Source organism: Sarcophilus harrisii, chromosome 1, assembly GCF_902635505.1.
Source record: "Sarcophilus harrisii chromosome 1, mSarHar1.11, whole genome shotgun sequence".
Classification (NCBI taxonomy): Eukaryota; Metazoa; Chordata; class Mammalia; order Dasyuromorphia; family Dasyuridae; genus Sarcophilus; species Sarcophilus harrisii.
Window position 1 is genome coordinate 556,216,229 of NC_045426.1, and position 19,593 is coordinate 556,235,821.

General features: G+C 33.9%; 1 protein-coding gene across 1 annotated transcript in view; it reads right to left on the minus strand.

The window, feature by feature from the left end:
* Positions 1–5,577: 5,577 nt before the first annotated feature.
* Positions 5,578–19,593, minus strand: part of RIOK1 (RIO kinase 1) — a 36,139-nt gene continuing 22,123 nt past the window's right edge. The window contains exons 9-17 of the mRNA XM_031946888.1: positions 17,354–17,440; positions 16,672–16,809; positions 14,711–14,814; positions 14,362–14,468; positions 13,736–13,801; positions 13,020–13,139; positions 11,090–11,143; positions 6,716–6,862; positions 5,578–5,938 (exon numbers count right to left, since the gene is read on the minus strand). Coding sequence (XP_031802748.1) covers positions 5,828–5,938; positions 6,716–6,862; positions 11,090–11,143; positions 13,020–13,139; positions 13,736–13,801; positions 14,362–14,468; positions 14,711–14,814; positions 16,672–16,809; positions 17,354–17,440 — 934 coding nt within the window. The 3' untranslated portion in view covers positions 5,578–5,827. The remainder of the gene's footprint in view (positions 5,939–6,715; positions 6,863–11,089; positions 11,144–13,019; positions 13,140–13,735; positions 13,802–14,361; positions 14,469–14,710; positions 14,815–16,671; positions 16,810–17,353; positions 17,441–19,593) is intronic.

A 19,593-nucleotide genomic window follows, 5' to 3' on the forward strand; every position in this document is an offset into this window, starting at 1 on the left:
ACTGGTTATAGAAATCCTTTTGCTGGCACTGGAGGTATGGCTCTATTGCAATTTCCATACTCGGATGTAGGTTGCAAACCTGGGTTTCAGTCCCAGGGCAAGGAGGAACACTAGTATGCCAGAAATTGCAACTACAGTGGAGCTGGGGCCTTGGTCACAGTTCCTTGGTGGAAAAAAGTGCTTGTGTTCAGTCATAAACCAGAGCATAGGCTAGAAGAATAGTACAAACACTTTTTCCCAGATCATACTACCTCGGAAAAAATCAACTTTCAGATCTCCAGAATGATCTCTGAATAAAAGCTATACAAAAAACCTGAAGCTTGGGACAGTGCCCTCTCCACTCCAGAAGCAGAACCTCATTTTAGCATTGAGTTAAAAGTCCAGAAATAGGCTGGAAAAATGAGGAAACAGTAGAAAAAAATCCTGATTATAGAAAGTTACTATGGTGACAAGAGAAGTTCAAAACACAAACTCAAAAGAAGACAACAAAGTCAAAAATCTTATATATGAAGTCTCAAAGAAAAATATGAATTGGTCTTATGAAATTATTCAAAAAATATTTTAAAAATCAAGTAAGAGAGGTAAAAAAAACTGGGAAGAGAAATAAGAGTGATACAAGAAAATCATGAAAAAAAGAAACAACAATTTGAAAAAGGAGACACAAGAAACACTGAAGAAAATAACACATTAAAAATAATAAAATAGATCAAATGATAAAAGAGGCACAAAAATCCACTGAAGAAAATTCCTTAAAAAATAGAATTGGACAGATGGGAAAAGAGGAATAAAAATTAAATGAAGAAGAGAACACCTTAAAAGTAAAATTTGTGAAATAGAAAAAGAAAAGCTTATTGAAGAAAAAAATGCCTTAAATATTAATTAGAATTGGGCAACTAAAAGTTAATGACTGACTTCATGAGACACCAAGAAAGAATAAAACAAAATCAAAAGAATGAAAAAAATTGAAGAAAATGTGAAATATCTCATTAGAAAAACTGATCTGGAAAACAGAACAAGGGCAGATAATTTAAGAATGATTGAATTATCCAAGGCAATTCCAATGGACTTGCTTTAAAAAAAAAAAAGAGAGAGAGAGAGAGCCTAGACATCATCTTTTAAGAAATCATCAGGAAAATGGCCCTGATATTCTAGAACCTAAGGATAAAATAGAAATTGGAAAAAAATCTACCAACCACCTGAAAAAGATCATAAAATGAAAACTCTCAGGACTAACATAGCCCAATTCCAGAGCTCCCAAATCAAGGAGAAAATATTGCAAGCAGCCAAAAGAAACAACTCAAATATCACAGAGCCATAATCAAAGTAACATAAGATTTAGTAATTTCTATCTTAAAAGAGCAGAGAGTTTACAACATGATATTCCAGAGGGCAAAAGAGCTAGGGATTACAACCAATAACTACCAGCAAAATTCAGTATAACTCTTCAGGGGGGAAAAAAAATGTATATTCAAGGAAATAAAGGACTTGTAAGCACTCTTGATGAAAAGGACCAGAATAGAAAATATGCCTTTCAAATACAAGACTCAAGAGAAGCATAACAAGGTAAACAGGAAAGAGAAATCATAAAGGATTTAATAAGATTAAACTACCTTTCTATATAGGAAAATGATACATGTATCTTCTAAGAACTTTACCATTATTATGGCAGCTAGAAAGATTCCACATGGAAAGAGAGTACAGGAGTGTCAATTATGTTAGAGGATATTTTTTTAAAAAATGGATCAGTAAAAAAAAAAAAAAAAAAAAAAAAAGGATGCTCTTGGAAAAGGGGATAGGGAAGAGAATGGGGAAAATTACCTCATATAAAAGAGTTGGACAAGGAAGAACTTTTACAATGGAGAAAAAAGGGTAGGGGGTTGGGGGACAGGTAACATTTAGACTTTACTCACAATAAATTGGTTCAAAAGGAAAAACACACACACACACACACTCAATTGGTAGTAGAAATCTACCTTTCCCAATGAGGGAGGCTAGAAAGAGGTGATGATAAAAGGGAGAACGGATAAAAGAAGATGATCATCAGAAATTAAATAGACCTTAGAGAATAAACAGAAGAAAAAAGAATGGAGGAAAATGAACAATTAATAATCGTAACTGGGAATCGGAATGGGATGAGTTCACTCATAAAATGGAAATGGATAGCAGAATGGATTAGAAAGCAGAATCCAAAAATATCTCATTTACAAGAAACATACTTAAAACAGAGAAACAAACACAAAGTTAAAAAATAAGGGGCTGGAGCAAAATTTATTATGCTTCAGCTGAAGTAAAAAAGGTTGGGGTAGTAATCACAACCTCGCACAAAGTAAAAGCAAAAATAGTCTAATTAAAAGAGTTTCTTCAGGGAAACTACATCTTGCTAAAATGATCCTCATACAATGAAGAAATATGATTATTATGCACATATGTGCCAAATAGTAGAAAAAATTAAATGAATTTCAGGAGGAAACAAAACTATACTGATGCTGGATCTCAACTTTCCCGTCTCAAAATTAGATAAAATAATTTTATCTATGAAAATAAGTCAAGCAGATGAATAGAATCTTAGAAAAGTTAGATATGATAGACCCCTGGAGAAAACTGAATAGAAATAAAAAGGAGTATAAAGAAGTATAACTTTCTCAACTATACACATAGGACCTTCACAAAAACTAACCATATATTAATGACACATAAAGTGCTCACAAGCAAATGCAGAAAAGTGGAAATATTAAATACACCCTTTTCAAACTTTAATACAATAAAAATTTTCATCAAAAAGAATGATAATAGGACAACATTCCAAAATTTGTGAGATGCAGTCAAAGCATTATTTAAAGGAAAATTTATTTCTCTAAATAGATCAATAAAAGAGAGAAAGAGCCAAACAATGAATTGGACATGCAACTAAAAAAATTAGGAAAAGAACAAAGTTTAAATCCCCAATAAAATACTAAAATGGAAATTCTGAAAATCAAAAATTAATAAAATTCAAAGTTAAAAAAAAAGCCACTGAACTAATAAATAAAACTAGCAACTGGTTTTAAGAAAACAACAACAAAATAGATAAATCATAGGTTAATTTGATTAACAAAAAAAGGAAGAAAATCAAATTAGTAGAATCAAAAATGAAAAAGGCAAATGTACCACCAATGAAAATTAAAGCAATTATTAGCAGTTACCTTACCTAATATGCCAGTAAAACATTGAGTGAAATAGGTAATTATTTACAAAAATGTAAACTGCCCATATTAATAGTAGAGGAAATATAATACTTAAATCACTCTACCTAAGAAACTAAGAAATTGAACAAGTCATCCATGAACTCCCTAAGAAAAAAATCTCCAGGACCAGATATTAAAGAAGGCAGTCTAGCAGTTCCAGATTTCAAATTATATAACACTGAGATACCAATTCATACCTACCAGATTGGTCAAAATAACCCAAAGCAGAAATGACAAATGACAGTAGTGATGTGGAAAAACTGAGACACTTATGTACCAGTGATGAAATTTTGAACTAGTTCAGTCATCTTGGAGAACAATTTGGACTTATACCCAAAGGGCTGTAAAACCATGCATATCTTTCGAACCAGCAATTCCACTCCTAGGTCTATAGCCCAAAGAAATTAAAGGGAAAATGAACTATTTGTAAAAATTTTATACACACACACACACATTGTAGGGTGCAGATGGAGTGAAATGCTACTTGCCTGGTACATTCTGTTTTGCTGTTTGTTTTAGGTAGGATGGCTTACCTGGCTCGTAAGTGGCAGTTTGGTAAGCAAATGGTCTTCCTGCCTCAAACCTTTCATATCCAATTCCACCTAACTGCCAAAGTGATCTTTCCTTGTGTGCAGGTCTATATCATTTCCCTGTTCATGTTCTAGTAACTCCCAATTACTTGGAAGAATCAAATGTAACATTCTGTTTGATATTTAAAACTCTTTTCAATTTGAGCCCAATCTACTTTTCCAGCCTTATTATACATTAACCCACATTTCTTAAGTGTTTTTCATATACAAAACTTAACTATCTTTATGCCCAGCTCCCTCAAGTCTTTCTGGCCTTCTTATACCTCAAATCTTTCCGGCCTTCTTACACCTTACTCCTCAATATATACTCTTTCATCTAGTGAAATGGTCTCTTGGCTATTCCACAAACAAGCCCCTCCATGTTTTGGGTGTAGCTAGCATTGGCTATGACTTTTCCCATGCCTGGAATACTCTTTCCTCTTAATACTCCGACTACTGACCTTCTTGGCTTCAAGTCCCAGTTAAAATTTCACCTCCTACAGAAGTCTTATTTCCAAACTTAATTCCAGTGCCTTCCCTCAGTTAATTATTTCATATTTATCCTGTATCTAGCATGCTTTGTACATAACTGTTTTCATGCCTCTTCCATTAGATTATAAGTTCTTTGAAGGCAAAGACTTTTGTTTTGATTTTTGTCTCTATTTCCTCAGCATTTAGTATAGGGTCTTGGCATTCAGCAGGAGTTCAATAAATGTTTATTGAATGAATGCCTAGAATACTTTCTCCTCATCTTTACCATTTAAAAAGTTTCCTTCAAAGATCAGATATGATCTCCATTGCAGGCAATCCTTTCCACTGAATTACTTTCTAATTTCTGTGTCTATGTGCATCTCACACACAGATACAATTTCCCTTTTGTCTGTGTATCATCAGCATTCAACTATAATGTCTGGAATGTAGTAGGTATTTAATAAATACTTGATTGATTTTAGTACTAATGTTTAAAATTTAACAGAAGTTCTAAAGAAGTCCTAAATGTAACAAAGTGACCAAGAGGCAGAAGGGAGAATAAGTCAACATTGAGTGCAAAAGTACCTAATGTTGGAGAAACAGAAATCAACCTGATAAGCCACAAGCCCAATAATTAGCTTGGAAATGGAGTAAAACAAACCTTCTGAAAGATAGCTTAAAACACATTAACTTTTGTTAGCATTCAGGTATTTGTGAGTTCTACAAACTATTAATAGTTGATTTAATATTACTTCTCAAAGAGCTTAATTTCTCATATAGCTGAGTACTTTTCCTAGGGTGCAATATGCCACACACAACAGGTAGGCATTTCTGTTGTCTATAATCTCTCTCTTTTCCCTGAAATAATCATCAAGAAATCCAACCTCCTCATCAAAACGGGGCTAAAGAAATTAAGAACATTCAGATGTTTAGGGAACTTTTTTCAGTAGGTTAAAAAATATCCCAGGCAACTAGCTAGCATGGTCCTGTGCTAAAAAAGGTGGTTAAACAATCCTGTTCTGGAGATCTGATTCTATAACATAATTGTTGTAAGGAAATCCTGATAAGGAAATTCCCTTTCTCAATGCAGATTGGCAAATGCTCTATCACTACAGTCTTTGGAAGTTGTCAGATATAACAAAAGGTTAAGTGACTTGTTCAAGGTCATACACTTGGGTAATGTGTCATATTCAGCACTTGAACCCATATCTTCTGAACTCGGAAGCCAGTTTTCTACCTAATGCTGCCCCTTGGTTTACTACTTTTTAAAATTTTAAAGTTCTAAAACTTGATTTTCAAAGAAAATCATAAAAAAATTTTAAAACATACAGTTTCTTTATTAAGATGCCAGCTTAAATAATTATTGTCAATTCCAAAAACTAGAGACCTAGACAACAGCCCCACAATAATGAGTCTTCAAAGAAACTGCGATTATTCCTACTTAGTTCAATATTTTATAAAATTAAACAGTTCATCTTCCAACTCCATCCTGCAGACAGATATCAGAATTTGGCAAGAAGCAAGAAGGTGGAAGTCCATGGCTTTGGATAACAAGCCTAGCTTCTATCTGCCTTTCTTCATCTTGGCTACCTTCTCTTTACGTTTCTTCACATGCTTGGGGATTTTGTTTTTTCTCTTTTCTCTCTGGGCCTCTTTGACCATCTTCTTTCTTTCCTGTAAAAGCCATTTAAAATTGGTTTCAAAGACGTTTCCCTAATAAAAATTCTTATTTATTAAAGACTTACAAATTATATCCCTCCAAATTGTACCTCCTCACAAAAATTTTAAGTTGCAAACAATAAAATATATTTTTCATTTTGGTAACGTGCATGATTAACAAGTAGAGGTTTTCAAACAAGTGGTATACCATACTTTATGATGTCTATGAGCCCTCTTTAAGTAATGCCCAGGTAAGTCTAGGCCAAAAAGGAATCTATAAATAATACTGACACCTAAAGCAAAGTCCACTTTTATGAACTAGAACAAGGGTAACAATTTGTCAGGAGTTTCAATTCAATTCAACAAATATTTTCAAAGCACCCATGATACCTGATCAGAATTCTGCTCTAGGTGCTGGAAGAACCCTCTCTCCTAGAGCTTGCAGTCTACTAAGGGACTAATGCACAAGGTAAATAATTATAAAGCACAATATTCCATGTCCAGTAAAACAGAAGCATCATGTGATATCTGAAAGGGGAAAAAAGGCAATTTTTCACAAACTCATCAGAAAGCCTAAATACCAAATCATGTCACATAGCCCATCAAGGTAGGACCAGTGGGGGAAATGACAGGGTTTGTCCAAGGGCTTACAGATGATAAGTACTATAGCCAAGATTTCCATCCAGGTTTCTTGACTCCTAGGGCTTTTTCATTTTTATCCTGTAGCTCTGACCTGAACACATTGCTCAAATCAAAAAACTGCAGACTTGTAGAGAGAAGCCACAAACTGACCTTTTTGTCCATTTCGAGGTCAGTGGAATGTCTCCTGGGATGGGGCTGATCTCCATGCCCTTCAGAGTCAGGGTCTTCAGAACTACTAGCATCATCTGAATCAGAATCCATCTCCTCCTTGCTTTGATTTTCCAGGAGTGCAGGGACCTTGATGGTATCACAGAATCAAGTTATACTAAGCCAAATTTTTCCATATTTACACCAGCAATGTGTTGGTGCAAAAGAAACTACAGAATTTAAAACAAATATGCTTTGAAAATTTGGACTTCTTTTGTCTTCATTTCAATTGTGAAAACCAGAAATCTGGGACAGAGATACAGCACTCTTTTCTAGACTGTCACTCTAGAAAAATTCTTTTCCAGATTCTCAGTTTAGAAAACTCTCTAGAAAAACACTCTTTTCTCAATTTCCAGTCTAGAAAAGGCACTCTTTTCCTGAATCTCTCAGTCTGGAAAAGGAACTCTAGAAAGCATTCTTTTCTGGATACTTCCTGTAGGAAAGCACCATTTTCCAGATTCTCAGTCCAGAAAGCACTCTAAAAAGCACTTTTTTCTAGATTCTGGATTCTTACTCTAGGAAAGCACTCTTTTTTTGAATCCTGAGGCTGGAGCACTCTTTTCTAGATTCTGGGTCAGAAGAATCCAGCGCACACTCACTGAGAACCAATGGGAAAGGAATACTGCTAGCTGTGGGCAGTTACAGAAGAGTAGAGTTTTTGATTTGGCGTCCCAGGCCAGAGAGGAGAACTGAAGAAAGACAGCACCACCACCCTTAATCCCAGGACTAGAAGTGATTACACTAACAAGCTCTTATTTAAAAAAAAAAAAAAAAAAAAAATGATTGGGCAAAGGAGAAAGACCTAACCATAGAAAGGTATTATGGGATTAGGGAAGACAGGGGTTCATCTTCAGAGAATTCATAGAAGAACTTTTAAAAGACTTTAAAAATCAAATGAGAGATTGAGGGGAAAAAAAAATAAAATAAAAAAAAAACAATATTATGTAAAGAAAGTCAATCAACTAAAAAAGGAAGAAGAAAATAACTTCTTGAAAACTAGAACTGGGTAAAAGGAAGTCAACAAAGTTATAAGCGACCAAGAAATAATAAAACAAAATATAAAGACTGAAAAAATAGAAGAGAATATGAGATATCTCATAAGAAAAAAATAGATCTGGAAAACAGATCAAGAAGAAAAAACATAATAACTGTACTATCTGAAATCTTCAACCAAAAGAAGACTCTTTATATAATAATACAAAAAATAATTAAAGAAAATTGTCCTGAAGTGTTAGACAAGAGGGGAAAGTAGAAATAGAACAAATTTACCAATCACCAACTAAAAGAGATACTATGAAGAAATCCTACAGGAACATCATAGCTAAATTCTGAAACCTCCAGGTCAAGGAAGAAATATTACAAACAACAAGGAAAAAAAAATTCAAATACAATGGAGCTAAAATTAGAATCACACAAGACATAGCAGTAGCTACATTAAGAGACTGTAGATCTTGGAACATCATATATTGAAAAATAAAAGAACTAGGATTGCAACCAAAAATATCATACCCAGCAAAATTAAGCATAATCCTGAACAAAAACAAAACAAAAAGACATTCAATGAATTATCACTTTTAGGCTTTTGTTGCAAAAACTTCTGAACTTAATAGAAAATTTGAAATATAAGATTCCAAGAAAAATAATTAGATAAACATTAACGATTAAGGAAATGGGATAAAGAGGAAAGAGTCAGAGGACAGAATTAAGGCGGGATCCTTGAGGGGTAAGAAAATATATTAAATAATAGCAAAGCAAGGAAATGGGTAGAAGTACAGGAATCAGTAGGGATGGGAAACAGATATACACAGACATAATAATAATGATGATTAGAAATAGAATTTATTAGAAAAAGATCAGGGTAGTAAGTTAAAATAGATTCAGTCAAAAGAGAAAAATTGGGGAAACTATACTATATGTCAGCCATATTAATTAATATTGCTTTAGATTATTTAAAACAACTTGATAGAAAAAAGGTTGGAATATTGCTGTGGTGTAGAAAATGAGTTGGTGGAGTTAGAAAAAGATGTAAAGACTTGGACCTAAGAAGATAATGTTATCCACTTTCAGAGAAAGAGGGGATATAAGCATTGTACAACCTTACATAGATGTATATGAAAAAAAAAAATATATATATATATATATTATATGTACTACATGTGCACATGTGTATATACACATATGTATATATACATACACACATCTCTCTAATTAACTGTGTATGTACGTAGATGCACAGATAGATAGATCTGTATTTAACTGTAGCCTGCTTTGGGGAAGGGGGATGGGGAGAGAAGAAGAAATGGAAAAAAATTAATAATAACACAAAAAATGCACAACAGAGAATGAAAGAAAACCTACAATGAAGGAAAGAAAAGATGGACAATAATGAATATAATATGTAGTATCATATGCTTTCTTGAAACAGAAATTTATTATTTTGAGTCCTCTAACATTTTGCTGTGCACATGACATTTTTTTCTTTTTTGTATTTAAATTTTAAATACATTAAAAAAAAAAAAAAACAATGAGGTGACTATTGTATTGAAGAAATACTTAACAAATTACTTCTAGAATCTCTAAGTATTTGTAAGCATTAGTATTAGAAGATACTAAATTCAGACAACCTGAAGATTTCCATGGACTATCAGTGGTCACTAAGCTATCCTTGGACAGTAATTATCTTTAGATATAGGTTGCAAATGCAACCATCCCTCAGAAATATAGAAGAATAAAGAAACAATCTTCAAATAAATATAAATCTGAGGAAGATGAAGGCATCTTCAAAGAGCAGGCATTAATTTAAGTCAAAAAAGTTTTATTTCTTGTGAAAATAATTCTACACATATTTGGGGCTGACAAAAGGAAGGCAATATCAAAATCAAATCTTTTTTTTTTCTGAAGCAATTGGGATTAAGTGACTTGCCTAGGGTCACACAGCTAAAACATGTTAAGTGTCTGAGACCAGATTTGAATTCAGGTTCCTGACTTCAAGGCTGGTATTCTATCCACTGCACTACCTAACTGCCCCTCAAATCATTTTTTAAAAGAAACAATTCATTACATGAGGAAGTTTAACATTATCATTATATCTCCGTTTGTTTTTTAATACACAAAAGAAAAACTATAAGGGCACTTTCTGACCATGAAAGAACTGATGGGCAAAATACTTTAGCAGTTTCTCTTAGCATAGCAACAAAACTTAACATGCTTTGGAATGTAAATCCTATATTTGCTAGAGAGCCAGCTCTTTGTGGCCTCAGAATGCAGCACCCTGAAATCTCTCATTCACTTTTTCCCCCCCACACTAAAAGAAAAACAGCAATACCTTGCTAGATTTTCAGGAAGGAAATCCTGCAATGTCCATGGTAAACCTCTAATTAAGGAAATAAAAGGACATCTGGACTGCCTTTACTCTATACTGAAATACATAAATTACAATGACTTAATCTTAGCCCTCCTAAGAGGAGAGCCAAGCCAAGGGCACCATTTTCCATGTGAAGGAGAAGAGGCTCCCCCTGAACAATACAGAACACCCACACCCTCTGTGGGCAAGCTCACACCTGTCTACACTGGCAAACGTGTCCTAGATGGAGTCTACAGACATCCACAATCCCTTAACATTAACAAACTTTAAAATCTGCTTTGACACTACAAAAGATGATCGATAATACCTAAAGGACTCAGAATTTTCTCACCAGTGTGAGGTTCCTTGCATCCCCCCCCACCCCCCCCCCCAGCCTCTCTCAGCTTTAGCAAACAGTCTTGGCAAACTGCCATGGCTACAAAACTTCACCATTCTATACTCACCTTCTGGGAAGTGATGAGCCTCTCCAATTGTCACCAGTTTCTCATCTGCTACTATAGCCTTTGAGAACCCAAAATCTGCCTTTCCCTGCTCCCCAAATCCCTCTTTGCTATTAAGACATCATAGAGAGGACTTTAGGGGAAAAACAAACAATCTATAAAGTTAATTTGCCACCACTAATTCCATTTCACAGAAAAGGAAATAGCAGCATAATAAGTAAATGCCTCACAAAACAATTCATGGACAGAGAAATTACAAAACCAGGAATCCCCACGTTTCAAGTACTAGCAGAAATCTTAATACCAGAAAATGGAACACACATTTTTGGTTTCAGGAAAGAAAAGTCTGGAGGCTTAGAAAGTACTTCTACTTTTAAATTTCCTCTGCAATGTGGTTTTCTAATTACTACTAAAAAAAAAAAAAATATTGACTAATTCTAATAACACATCTGTATAGTGTTTTATACACTTCAAAGGACTTTCACATATATAAAGAGCAGTATATAGTCTTACCTTCTGAACTCCTGATAAATCTTTCTTCAGTCCTGTCACAGTCTGATATAAAATCTGGCACAAGAGGAAAAAAAAGCAATAGAAATTCAATATGGAAAAAAAGCTAAGGTAAATCAATGGAAGCATAAAAAACAGTTATCTCCTTCAAAACATTAGCTAAACCAGTGATGTCAAACTCTAAACAAAAATGGGGACCACTATATCTTACATAAGGATCCTTGTAAGCTGCATATTGACCTAGAAAACCACACATCAACATTATGTTCTATTGTATTTTTATTTATTTTGTTAAATATTTCTCTATTATATTTAATACATTTAGGGTAGCTGCCACATAGATTTGACACCTCTGCTCTAAATCATGGAAGTAAAAACATATTTATCTATCCCAATTAATAAACCTACCCTACTTCTTTTTTTTTTTTTTTTTTTTTTTTTTTTTTTTTTTTTAGAAGGCAGAAAAGTTGTTTATTGAAAACCTCCAGAGGATGAGCTGTCCCGTAACGAGATAAGAGAAAGCTTGTGCCTACCCTACTTCTTTCAAATCAACCAATCAATAAGCATTTATGAAGCACCTATGATACCTATGTGAAAGATATCATGAGTTAATATTATGTAGTATAAAATAGGTTAAATGATAACTTGAATGTAGGCAGAGAAAATATTCCTCAAATTCACAAATAACACTAATCTGGGAAGAATAGCAAATGTACTCAATGCAAGAATCTAAATCTAAAAGAACCTCAATAATTTGAAACTGTTGGCTAAAGCTAACATGAAACTTAATAGTGATAAATGTAAAGTTCTACCCTTAGATGAGGAAAAAATAACAAACAAATAGAGGATGTGAAAATTATGGCTAGAAAACATTTCATATTATAAAAGGCCTATGGATTTTAGGAGACTGCAGGCCTCATATGAATTAGCAATGAAGGGGCAGCAGAAATGTAATAGCAATGTCTTTAGCGAGGGAGATTATTTACGGCCCCACCATATTCTTTCTTGGCCAGATCATATCTAAAGTATCATGCCTAGATTTGATGTTATATTTTATAAAAAAACAGACTAGTAAATCAGTTAAGAAAAATCCAAATGGAAAAGGGATTAAAAATCTCACCACAAGAACAGCTGAAAGAATTGAAAAAGAAGACTTAAGAGAGAAATAGCAACAGTCTTCAAACAAATGAAAGGTAGTGTGAATAAAGAATTAGATCTGTTAATACCTGGAAGGCAAAACTAGACTAACTGCTAAAAGCTACAGGAAAGCAGCTTCTGGCTCAACATAAGGTAAAATTTCTTAACACTTAGGGTTATTTAAACATGATGCCTAGAGGGTAACTTCAACTTTGATGACTATTTGTCAGGGATATGGAAAGGATTCCTGATTCCTGTCCCGAATGAACTGGAATCCTATTCTTCTTAATAATCTCTACCCCTCAAGGAATTTATAATAGTTGATTATATAAGACTAATATGCATGCAAAATATGAGGAATAGAGTGTATAACATATAATTAAATGCTAAATTGTGATTTAACCTTATTGTTCTTTCCAGAACCTTTTTTCTTCCAAATTACAAAATATTCATAGATCATTATTGTGTCCCAAGTACATGAAGAGGAAAGGACTACAATGCAATAATACAACAATGTAGTGCTTTCCCTTATAAAATTTGTAACTGGAAGAAAAGAGGTAAGCAAGAACAAATGGATTCATTACCAAACCCAGTAAAAGAACATTAAGGAGAAAGGTTTTATCGTTACAGATTCTATAGAAGTCAGACTACTCTCTCGTGTCTACTAAGCCATCTTGTACATGTCTTACTACAGCAGAAAGTCTATAACAGAAATGTTAAACTCGATCCCAATATCGATGTTATAATCCTGGAATTCCAGGTCCCTTTCTTTTGAGTTCCCATCTTATCTACTTACATTATCCTGCTGTATATTCAAAGCCATATCTTCCTCCTTTATCTTCATCATTAAATCCACATCCCTCTCATAATTTTTAACTTCATTCAAAGTTCTAGGAATATAAGCTCGTTTAAATACCTGGTCACAGTAAAAGAGAAAACAAAACCACGAATTAGCTATTCATCACAGAGTGATCTTAACTATAAGATATAGAACCTTTGTTCATTAAGCTACACTATATCAGTGTTTCAGTCTGCATAAGTATATGTCATTCTCTTTTTAGGCAAATAGAGTTTACTTCCAATACTTCCATAGTGCTAAAAGTTTACTAAAAGAAAAAAGTAGGGTTAAATAATTATTCTAATGTTGCATGTATTCTAACATCCATTATTCAAATGGAAATTCACAAATTCTAAATTCACATTTGTAATAGGAAACATTCACTTTCCCCAACCCCAATCACTCACTCCTAATAATCTATTATTTGCCATCTCCAAAGCTTGCTACTAGAAATATATATTCAGCTTATATAACCCAGCACATTAAAAATGGACTGTTTTAAGTTTACACAGTACTTTAAATGAAAAATAAACATTATTTTTTGAGTTTTAAAATTTGAAACTTCAAAGTATAACCTTTATCTGCTATATTTATATATCCTAAATAATGAAAATTATTTCAAATCTAAATTATTTTCTAAGGTAAAGACAAGATGATAAATCAAAAAAGCATACTTCTTCATCCACATGATCTTGATTGGATCTTTGTTCTTCTGTCCTTTGGGCTGCTATTTCCATGGCCTTTCAAAATATAAGAAAACATTACTTTTTTCTTTGTACTTCAACTTGCTGATTCCAAAAGCATTTCCCTCTTCATTCTTTTTTCCCCTCTGAATCAGGAGCCAAACAGTTAAAAATGCTTTGCCCTTCTGAGTCAAAGGATTTAGTGACCCCTAGCGGTAGTGGACAGTTCTCCATTCAGAATGTATACTGAGTTAATTAGTAATATTCATCAAAGTGGCAAATGAAATTTCCCTTTCAGCTCTATCTGCCTAAATGATAAGTAAACAGATCTCTCAAACTCACCGGCTATGATACAAAATATCTTGGTTTCCCTGTATATATGAAATTGAGTGTGACAATGCCTGGAAATGATGTCTAGATGATGGAAAGTACCATTTCAAAGTTATCACAATATACATGTTTCTTATTACATGTGGTTACTCATTTTTGAAATTATTTACAGTTTTTTCAAAAATGAAGCAATTAAATATGTACAGATTATTGGCTATTCAGTGAGTATTAGGCAAATTCGAACTTTTTTTTTCTTTTTTTACCTCTAGAAATTTTCTGAAACTTACCTTTAAGAGGTAATCATCCATGTTGTCTTTTGTGATAGAAGGATCTGTGATAAATTCAAAGAGCTCCCGTACAGTCATCACAGCAACACCATGTTTTAAAAAAAAATCTTTGGGAAGATAAAAAAAAAAATTAGTGTTTCAGAAGAAACAAAGACACAAGATACTTATGTTACTTTACCAATTCCCTATGGCAATGTGAACAACCTCCAAGAAAAAGAAACTTAAGTAACATCTCCCAAAACATTGTTTTTCTCTCTAACAGTGCTAAAGTTTTATGTCAATGGCTCATGAAACAGCTAGAGCTTCCAAAGGAGAATCAGGAAAATACAAAGTTACAATTTGCACTTACCATTGACATTGGCACAGTCTTTCCTCAGGAATTCCAAGGCATGTGGGTGATCATGCTCCACAGACTGAGACACATCAATGATGTATACATCTCCATTACAGTACCTTGGGGATCAAAGGGTTCAGTCAGACAAAGCAATAACATGATTCTTCTAGCTGCTCTTTTCTATCTGCATTCCTCTTGATACAAAAATGCTGTTTAATATGATGATTCCCAAATCTACAAATCTAGCACTAATCTTGTCTTCTGAATTTCAAATCCACCCTGTCAAGTTGACTCCTTGACATCTCTATAGAGATGTCCAATCAGAATTTCAAATACATATTTCAAACTAAACTCATCTCTCCCAATCGCAGTCTAAGATTAACAATTAACATTAACAAATAAATTAATCCAGATTTAAAGTCATACTAGTCTCAACCATTCCTCTTCTCTATCACCTCCTTTATGCTCAATTTCCAAGAGCTATCAATTCTACCTCCACAACAACTGTTACATACATACTTCTCTCCACTCACATCAACATCACCAATCTAATTAGACATTTCTGATCTTTCTCTGGTCTACTGCAGTAGTCCCAAATGATCATAATTTCTCCTTTCTGTAATACATCTTCCATACAATTGCCAGAAAATTTTCTATGATACAGGTCTGAACATGTCACTCACCTCCTCAAAAATCTTTGGTGGTTGCCTCTTCCTTCTGAAACCAATCCCACCCCCCCCCAAACAACCAGACAACTCCCCCACCACCATTTCACTACCATCCCCATTGAAGCTATTATTTTACAGCTCTTCTCTTAATCAAACTCAGAAAAAGTGATTGACATTCACTGCCCCTACTACTTCGTTTCTTCTCAATTTCTTTTCAACCTTTTGCAAACTGGCTTCAGACCGCATTCTACTGAAATTGTTTTTTTTCCAAAGTTAACAATTTCTTAATAGACAACTCTGATAGTCTTCTCTGTTCATATCCTTCTTGATTTCACTGCTGATCTCCTCCAGAATACTCTTTTCTTCCCAGGATTTTTATGAAACTACTCTCTTCTGTTTCTCTTTCTATCTGATATCACCTTTTATGTCTCTTGCAATGGCTCATTATCCTATCAAATTTTCTAATTGTGGGTATTCTCCAAGGCTCAATGGGGGGAGGGGGGAGGGGAGGCTTTTCTTTTCTCTTACCAGTAACCATGGTCAAATTATCATGCAGATGACTCTTACACCTAAGTATCTCCAGTTTTCACTCAAAGTCTCTCTGCAGTTGTAGTCCTCTATCACTATCTATCAGCCATTTCAAAATGTAAATACTAGATATATCTCAAACTCAAAATGTCCAAAAACTAATTAGCCTTTCCTCTAAAATCTTTCCCTCTGCCAGGTTGGCACTAATCTCACTTCAAGGTTCACAGTTTAGGTATTATCCTCAACTCCTCCATCAGGTGGTCCACGTTGCAATTTCTACCTCCATACCATCCCTCAAATCCATCCTTCCTTCTCATTTCTCATATGGTCATCTCCTTAGTTCAGGCCTTTCAACACTTCTAGTCTAGTACTGCAAGAACCTCTCAAATGGCCTCTCCACCCATTCTAGTCTATCCTTCACATCAATGCTGCCAAATTCAATAAAAAATGATTTCTGCTAGTTACATAGTGACTTTGAAAACCAAAAACATCATCTATGTTACACTGTATTTTTACTTATTTTGATCAACATTTCTCAATTATATTTCAATCTGGTTCACACACAAGAGTAGGATTTTTACCTACTGCTTGCAGCCAGCAAGTTATGACATCTCTGCACCATACCACTGCCAAAATGATTTTCTTTAATATAAATCTAACCATATCACTTCCCTAATTCAATCCCAGTAGCTTGATTTTTTGTTTGGGATTCATATACCCTAAGAGGCTATGTTCAAAAACAAAGCTTTAAGTTACAATAGTAAAAGGGATACAACTTACAGCATGTTAAATTCACTGAGATCTGCATGGACGAGTCTGGCATCCTGATACATTGTTCTCATGTACTGAATTACTTGAAGATATAACTCCCGGGCCTTAGATTCTGATAACTGGGCATTTTTCAAAAGAGGAGCAGGCCTCAATTTAAAAAAAGAAAAAAGATGAAAGAGACCATCACAAATCAATGATATTATTCCACTGACTCTTCTTCTATAAGAATTAATTTTATAATTAATTTTCTAATAAATGACCTCAAAAAAAACATACTGCTTATTCCAATAGAAATTATATTCATAGTACTTAGTACATTATAAGCTGCTCTTTTAAAGACATTTATAATTTAAATTTATAACTTAAAACAGCGGGTCTTGACTTTGTCAAGGATCTTCACTGGCAGTCTAATGAATGCTATGGACCCATTCTCAAAATAATGGTTTTAAATGTATAATAGATTAGGGGAAAAAAAACAATTACATTAAAATAGATTTATCCAAAAAAAAAAAAAAAAAATTTTTTTTTTAAAGGACATGGATGCCAGGTTAAAAACTCATCATAAAAGAATACAATACCATTTAAATTAAAAAAAAAAAAAAAAAAAAGACAATAAGTACTTTTAAAGTAGGAAATTAATTGGATTTTGAAATATCTGAAATGTATAATTGTTGGTTTTAAACATACTTACATGTCATCTTTACCAATGAAGCTCATGACAAGAACATGATGTTTTAGCATGATAGGTTCTGGGCAAGGTATTTTTGCTGTGTTTAACCTGAAACAACAAATCAAGGAATACTAAGTTGAAATTTTAGAAGTAGAGTAAATAAACTACATAGTGATTAGCTGATCAAAAAATGAGTTATTTGCCTATTTATTAAAAAAAAAAATTATCACTGGCTGATAATGATATTATCAGCTGATCTGTATAACATGTTTGTTTCCATACTTCATTAGATTCTTAAATTAACCTTATGGGTTAAGTACTATTCAGATTATTAAAATTATTCCCATTTTACAAACATGCAAAGTAAACCTTATTCACAGTGGTGATTGTCAGAAACAGAACTGACAAAACCTGGAACTGACAGGAATTAAGGATACAAAGCCAAAAAATTAAACCATTCTTGCTGGACATTGGAGAGGGAGGATGAGAAAAAATAATTTCTGACCATAAGTATACAAAAGTTAATATAGATTAATTTTGCAAAAAGTGATAGAAGGAAGAATAGAAACCAGGGGGAGGCTTCATGTAGGAGATGGACCTCAAGGCATTCTAAGAGAGATGGTAAAGAGAGAGTGCTCTATAGGCATAGGAAGCAGCCTATACAAATGCATGAAGATAAGACAGAAAATAGTGTGTCTCACACAAGGAGCAGCAAGTAAGTCAGTTTGGCCTGATTGCAGAGGACAGGAAGTAAGAAGAGTCTGGGATGGAAGCAGGAACCAGATAGGGAAAAACTGCCAATGCCGAAGAGGAGTCAAATTGAATCTTGTAGGAGGTGGGGGGGAAGGGAGGGTGAAGGGGAATTGACATTCAAGCATGAGATTGACACAGCCAAGTCCATGCTGTGGCACATAAAGATCACTTTGAGCACTTGTGGACAGGGGAAAGACTGACTCTTGGAGAGACCAGTTGGGCTGATGCAACAATCCAAGCAAGAGGAGATAAGGGTCTGAGCTAGGGCAGCGGCTGTGCTGAGTGAAGAAAAGGGGATAAAATGAGAGATGCTGAGTCAGAACTAGTAAGATCTGGCAATGAACTGGACCTGACAGGGTAAGGAAGAGAAAAGATAAGATGTTGAAGGAGTCTTAGGTTTCAATCTCAAATCAATAGAAAGATGGCAGTACCTTCAACAGAAATGGGGAGTTTAAGAAGAAGGCTAAGTTATCTTTGATTTCCTTCACAAGCTAATTGTACAATAATTCAGAGTCTGATTCTTTTTGTACAGCAAAATAATGTTTTGGTCATGTATACTTATTGTGTATCTAAGTTATATTTTAATATATTTAACATCTACTGGTCATCCTGCCATTTAGGGGAGGGGGTGGGGGGGGGGGCAAGAGGTGAAAAATTGGAACAAGAGGTTTGGCAATTGTTAATGCTGTAAAGTTACCCATGTATATATCCTGTAAATAAAAGGCTATTAAATAAAAAAAATAAAAAATAAAAAAATAAAAAAATAAAAAAAAAAAAAAAAAAGAAGAAGGCTAAGTTAAAGGGGAAAAGAAATGAACTATGTTTTGAACATGTTGAATTTAAGACAGCTGAAGTCTGAAATGTTCAATAGTCAGTGAGCCACATTTCCAGATTAGCAAAGGAAAACAAAAAGGCTTGCAGAAACTGGGGACAGCACATACTGATCTGGATTGTTTTTAACAGATTGTGGGGATAATCTAACAGAAGAGATGAGAAGGAAAGGAAGCAAGGATTTGTTCTAGTGAGGGAAAGACCATCTCTTCACTAGAGAACAGAAGAAATGAAGAGAAAATGAGGAATATTGCCAAGAGTTTGAGTTGTAGCATAGGGGAGTGAAAAGAAGCTCATGATCAATGTCCATTAGTTTTAGGGTTTTGTTTTGCTTTTTGAGCCCATATCTTCCTGATTACAATTACAATAAGCATTCCATATCAGCCCACTTCCTCTCCCAACAACCATCACAAACTGTATTAGAAAGTTAGAATTGGTATATTTGGGTTTGCCAAATTTGGAGAAATGTTTCTACAAAAGGCAGAATTTGTACATAGATAATAATACTATCTAAGACAAAAGATTTTAGAATGATTTTATGGTCAAATATTATGGACACCAACAAAGGTTGATTTTTACCTTCAAGACAAAAGAATATAATGTTATAAATTTCTCTAAGAGGTATCACATTGTAGATAAAAATGGAAGTGTAGTATTATGAAAAGTTTGTTTGGTTT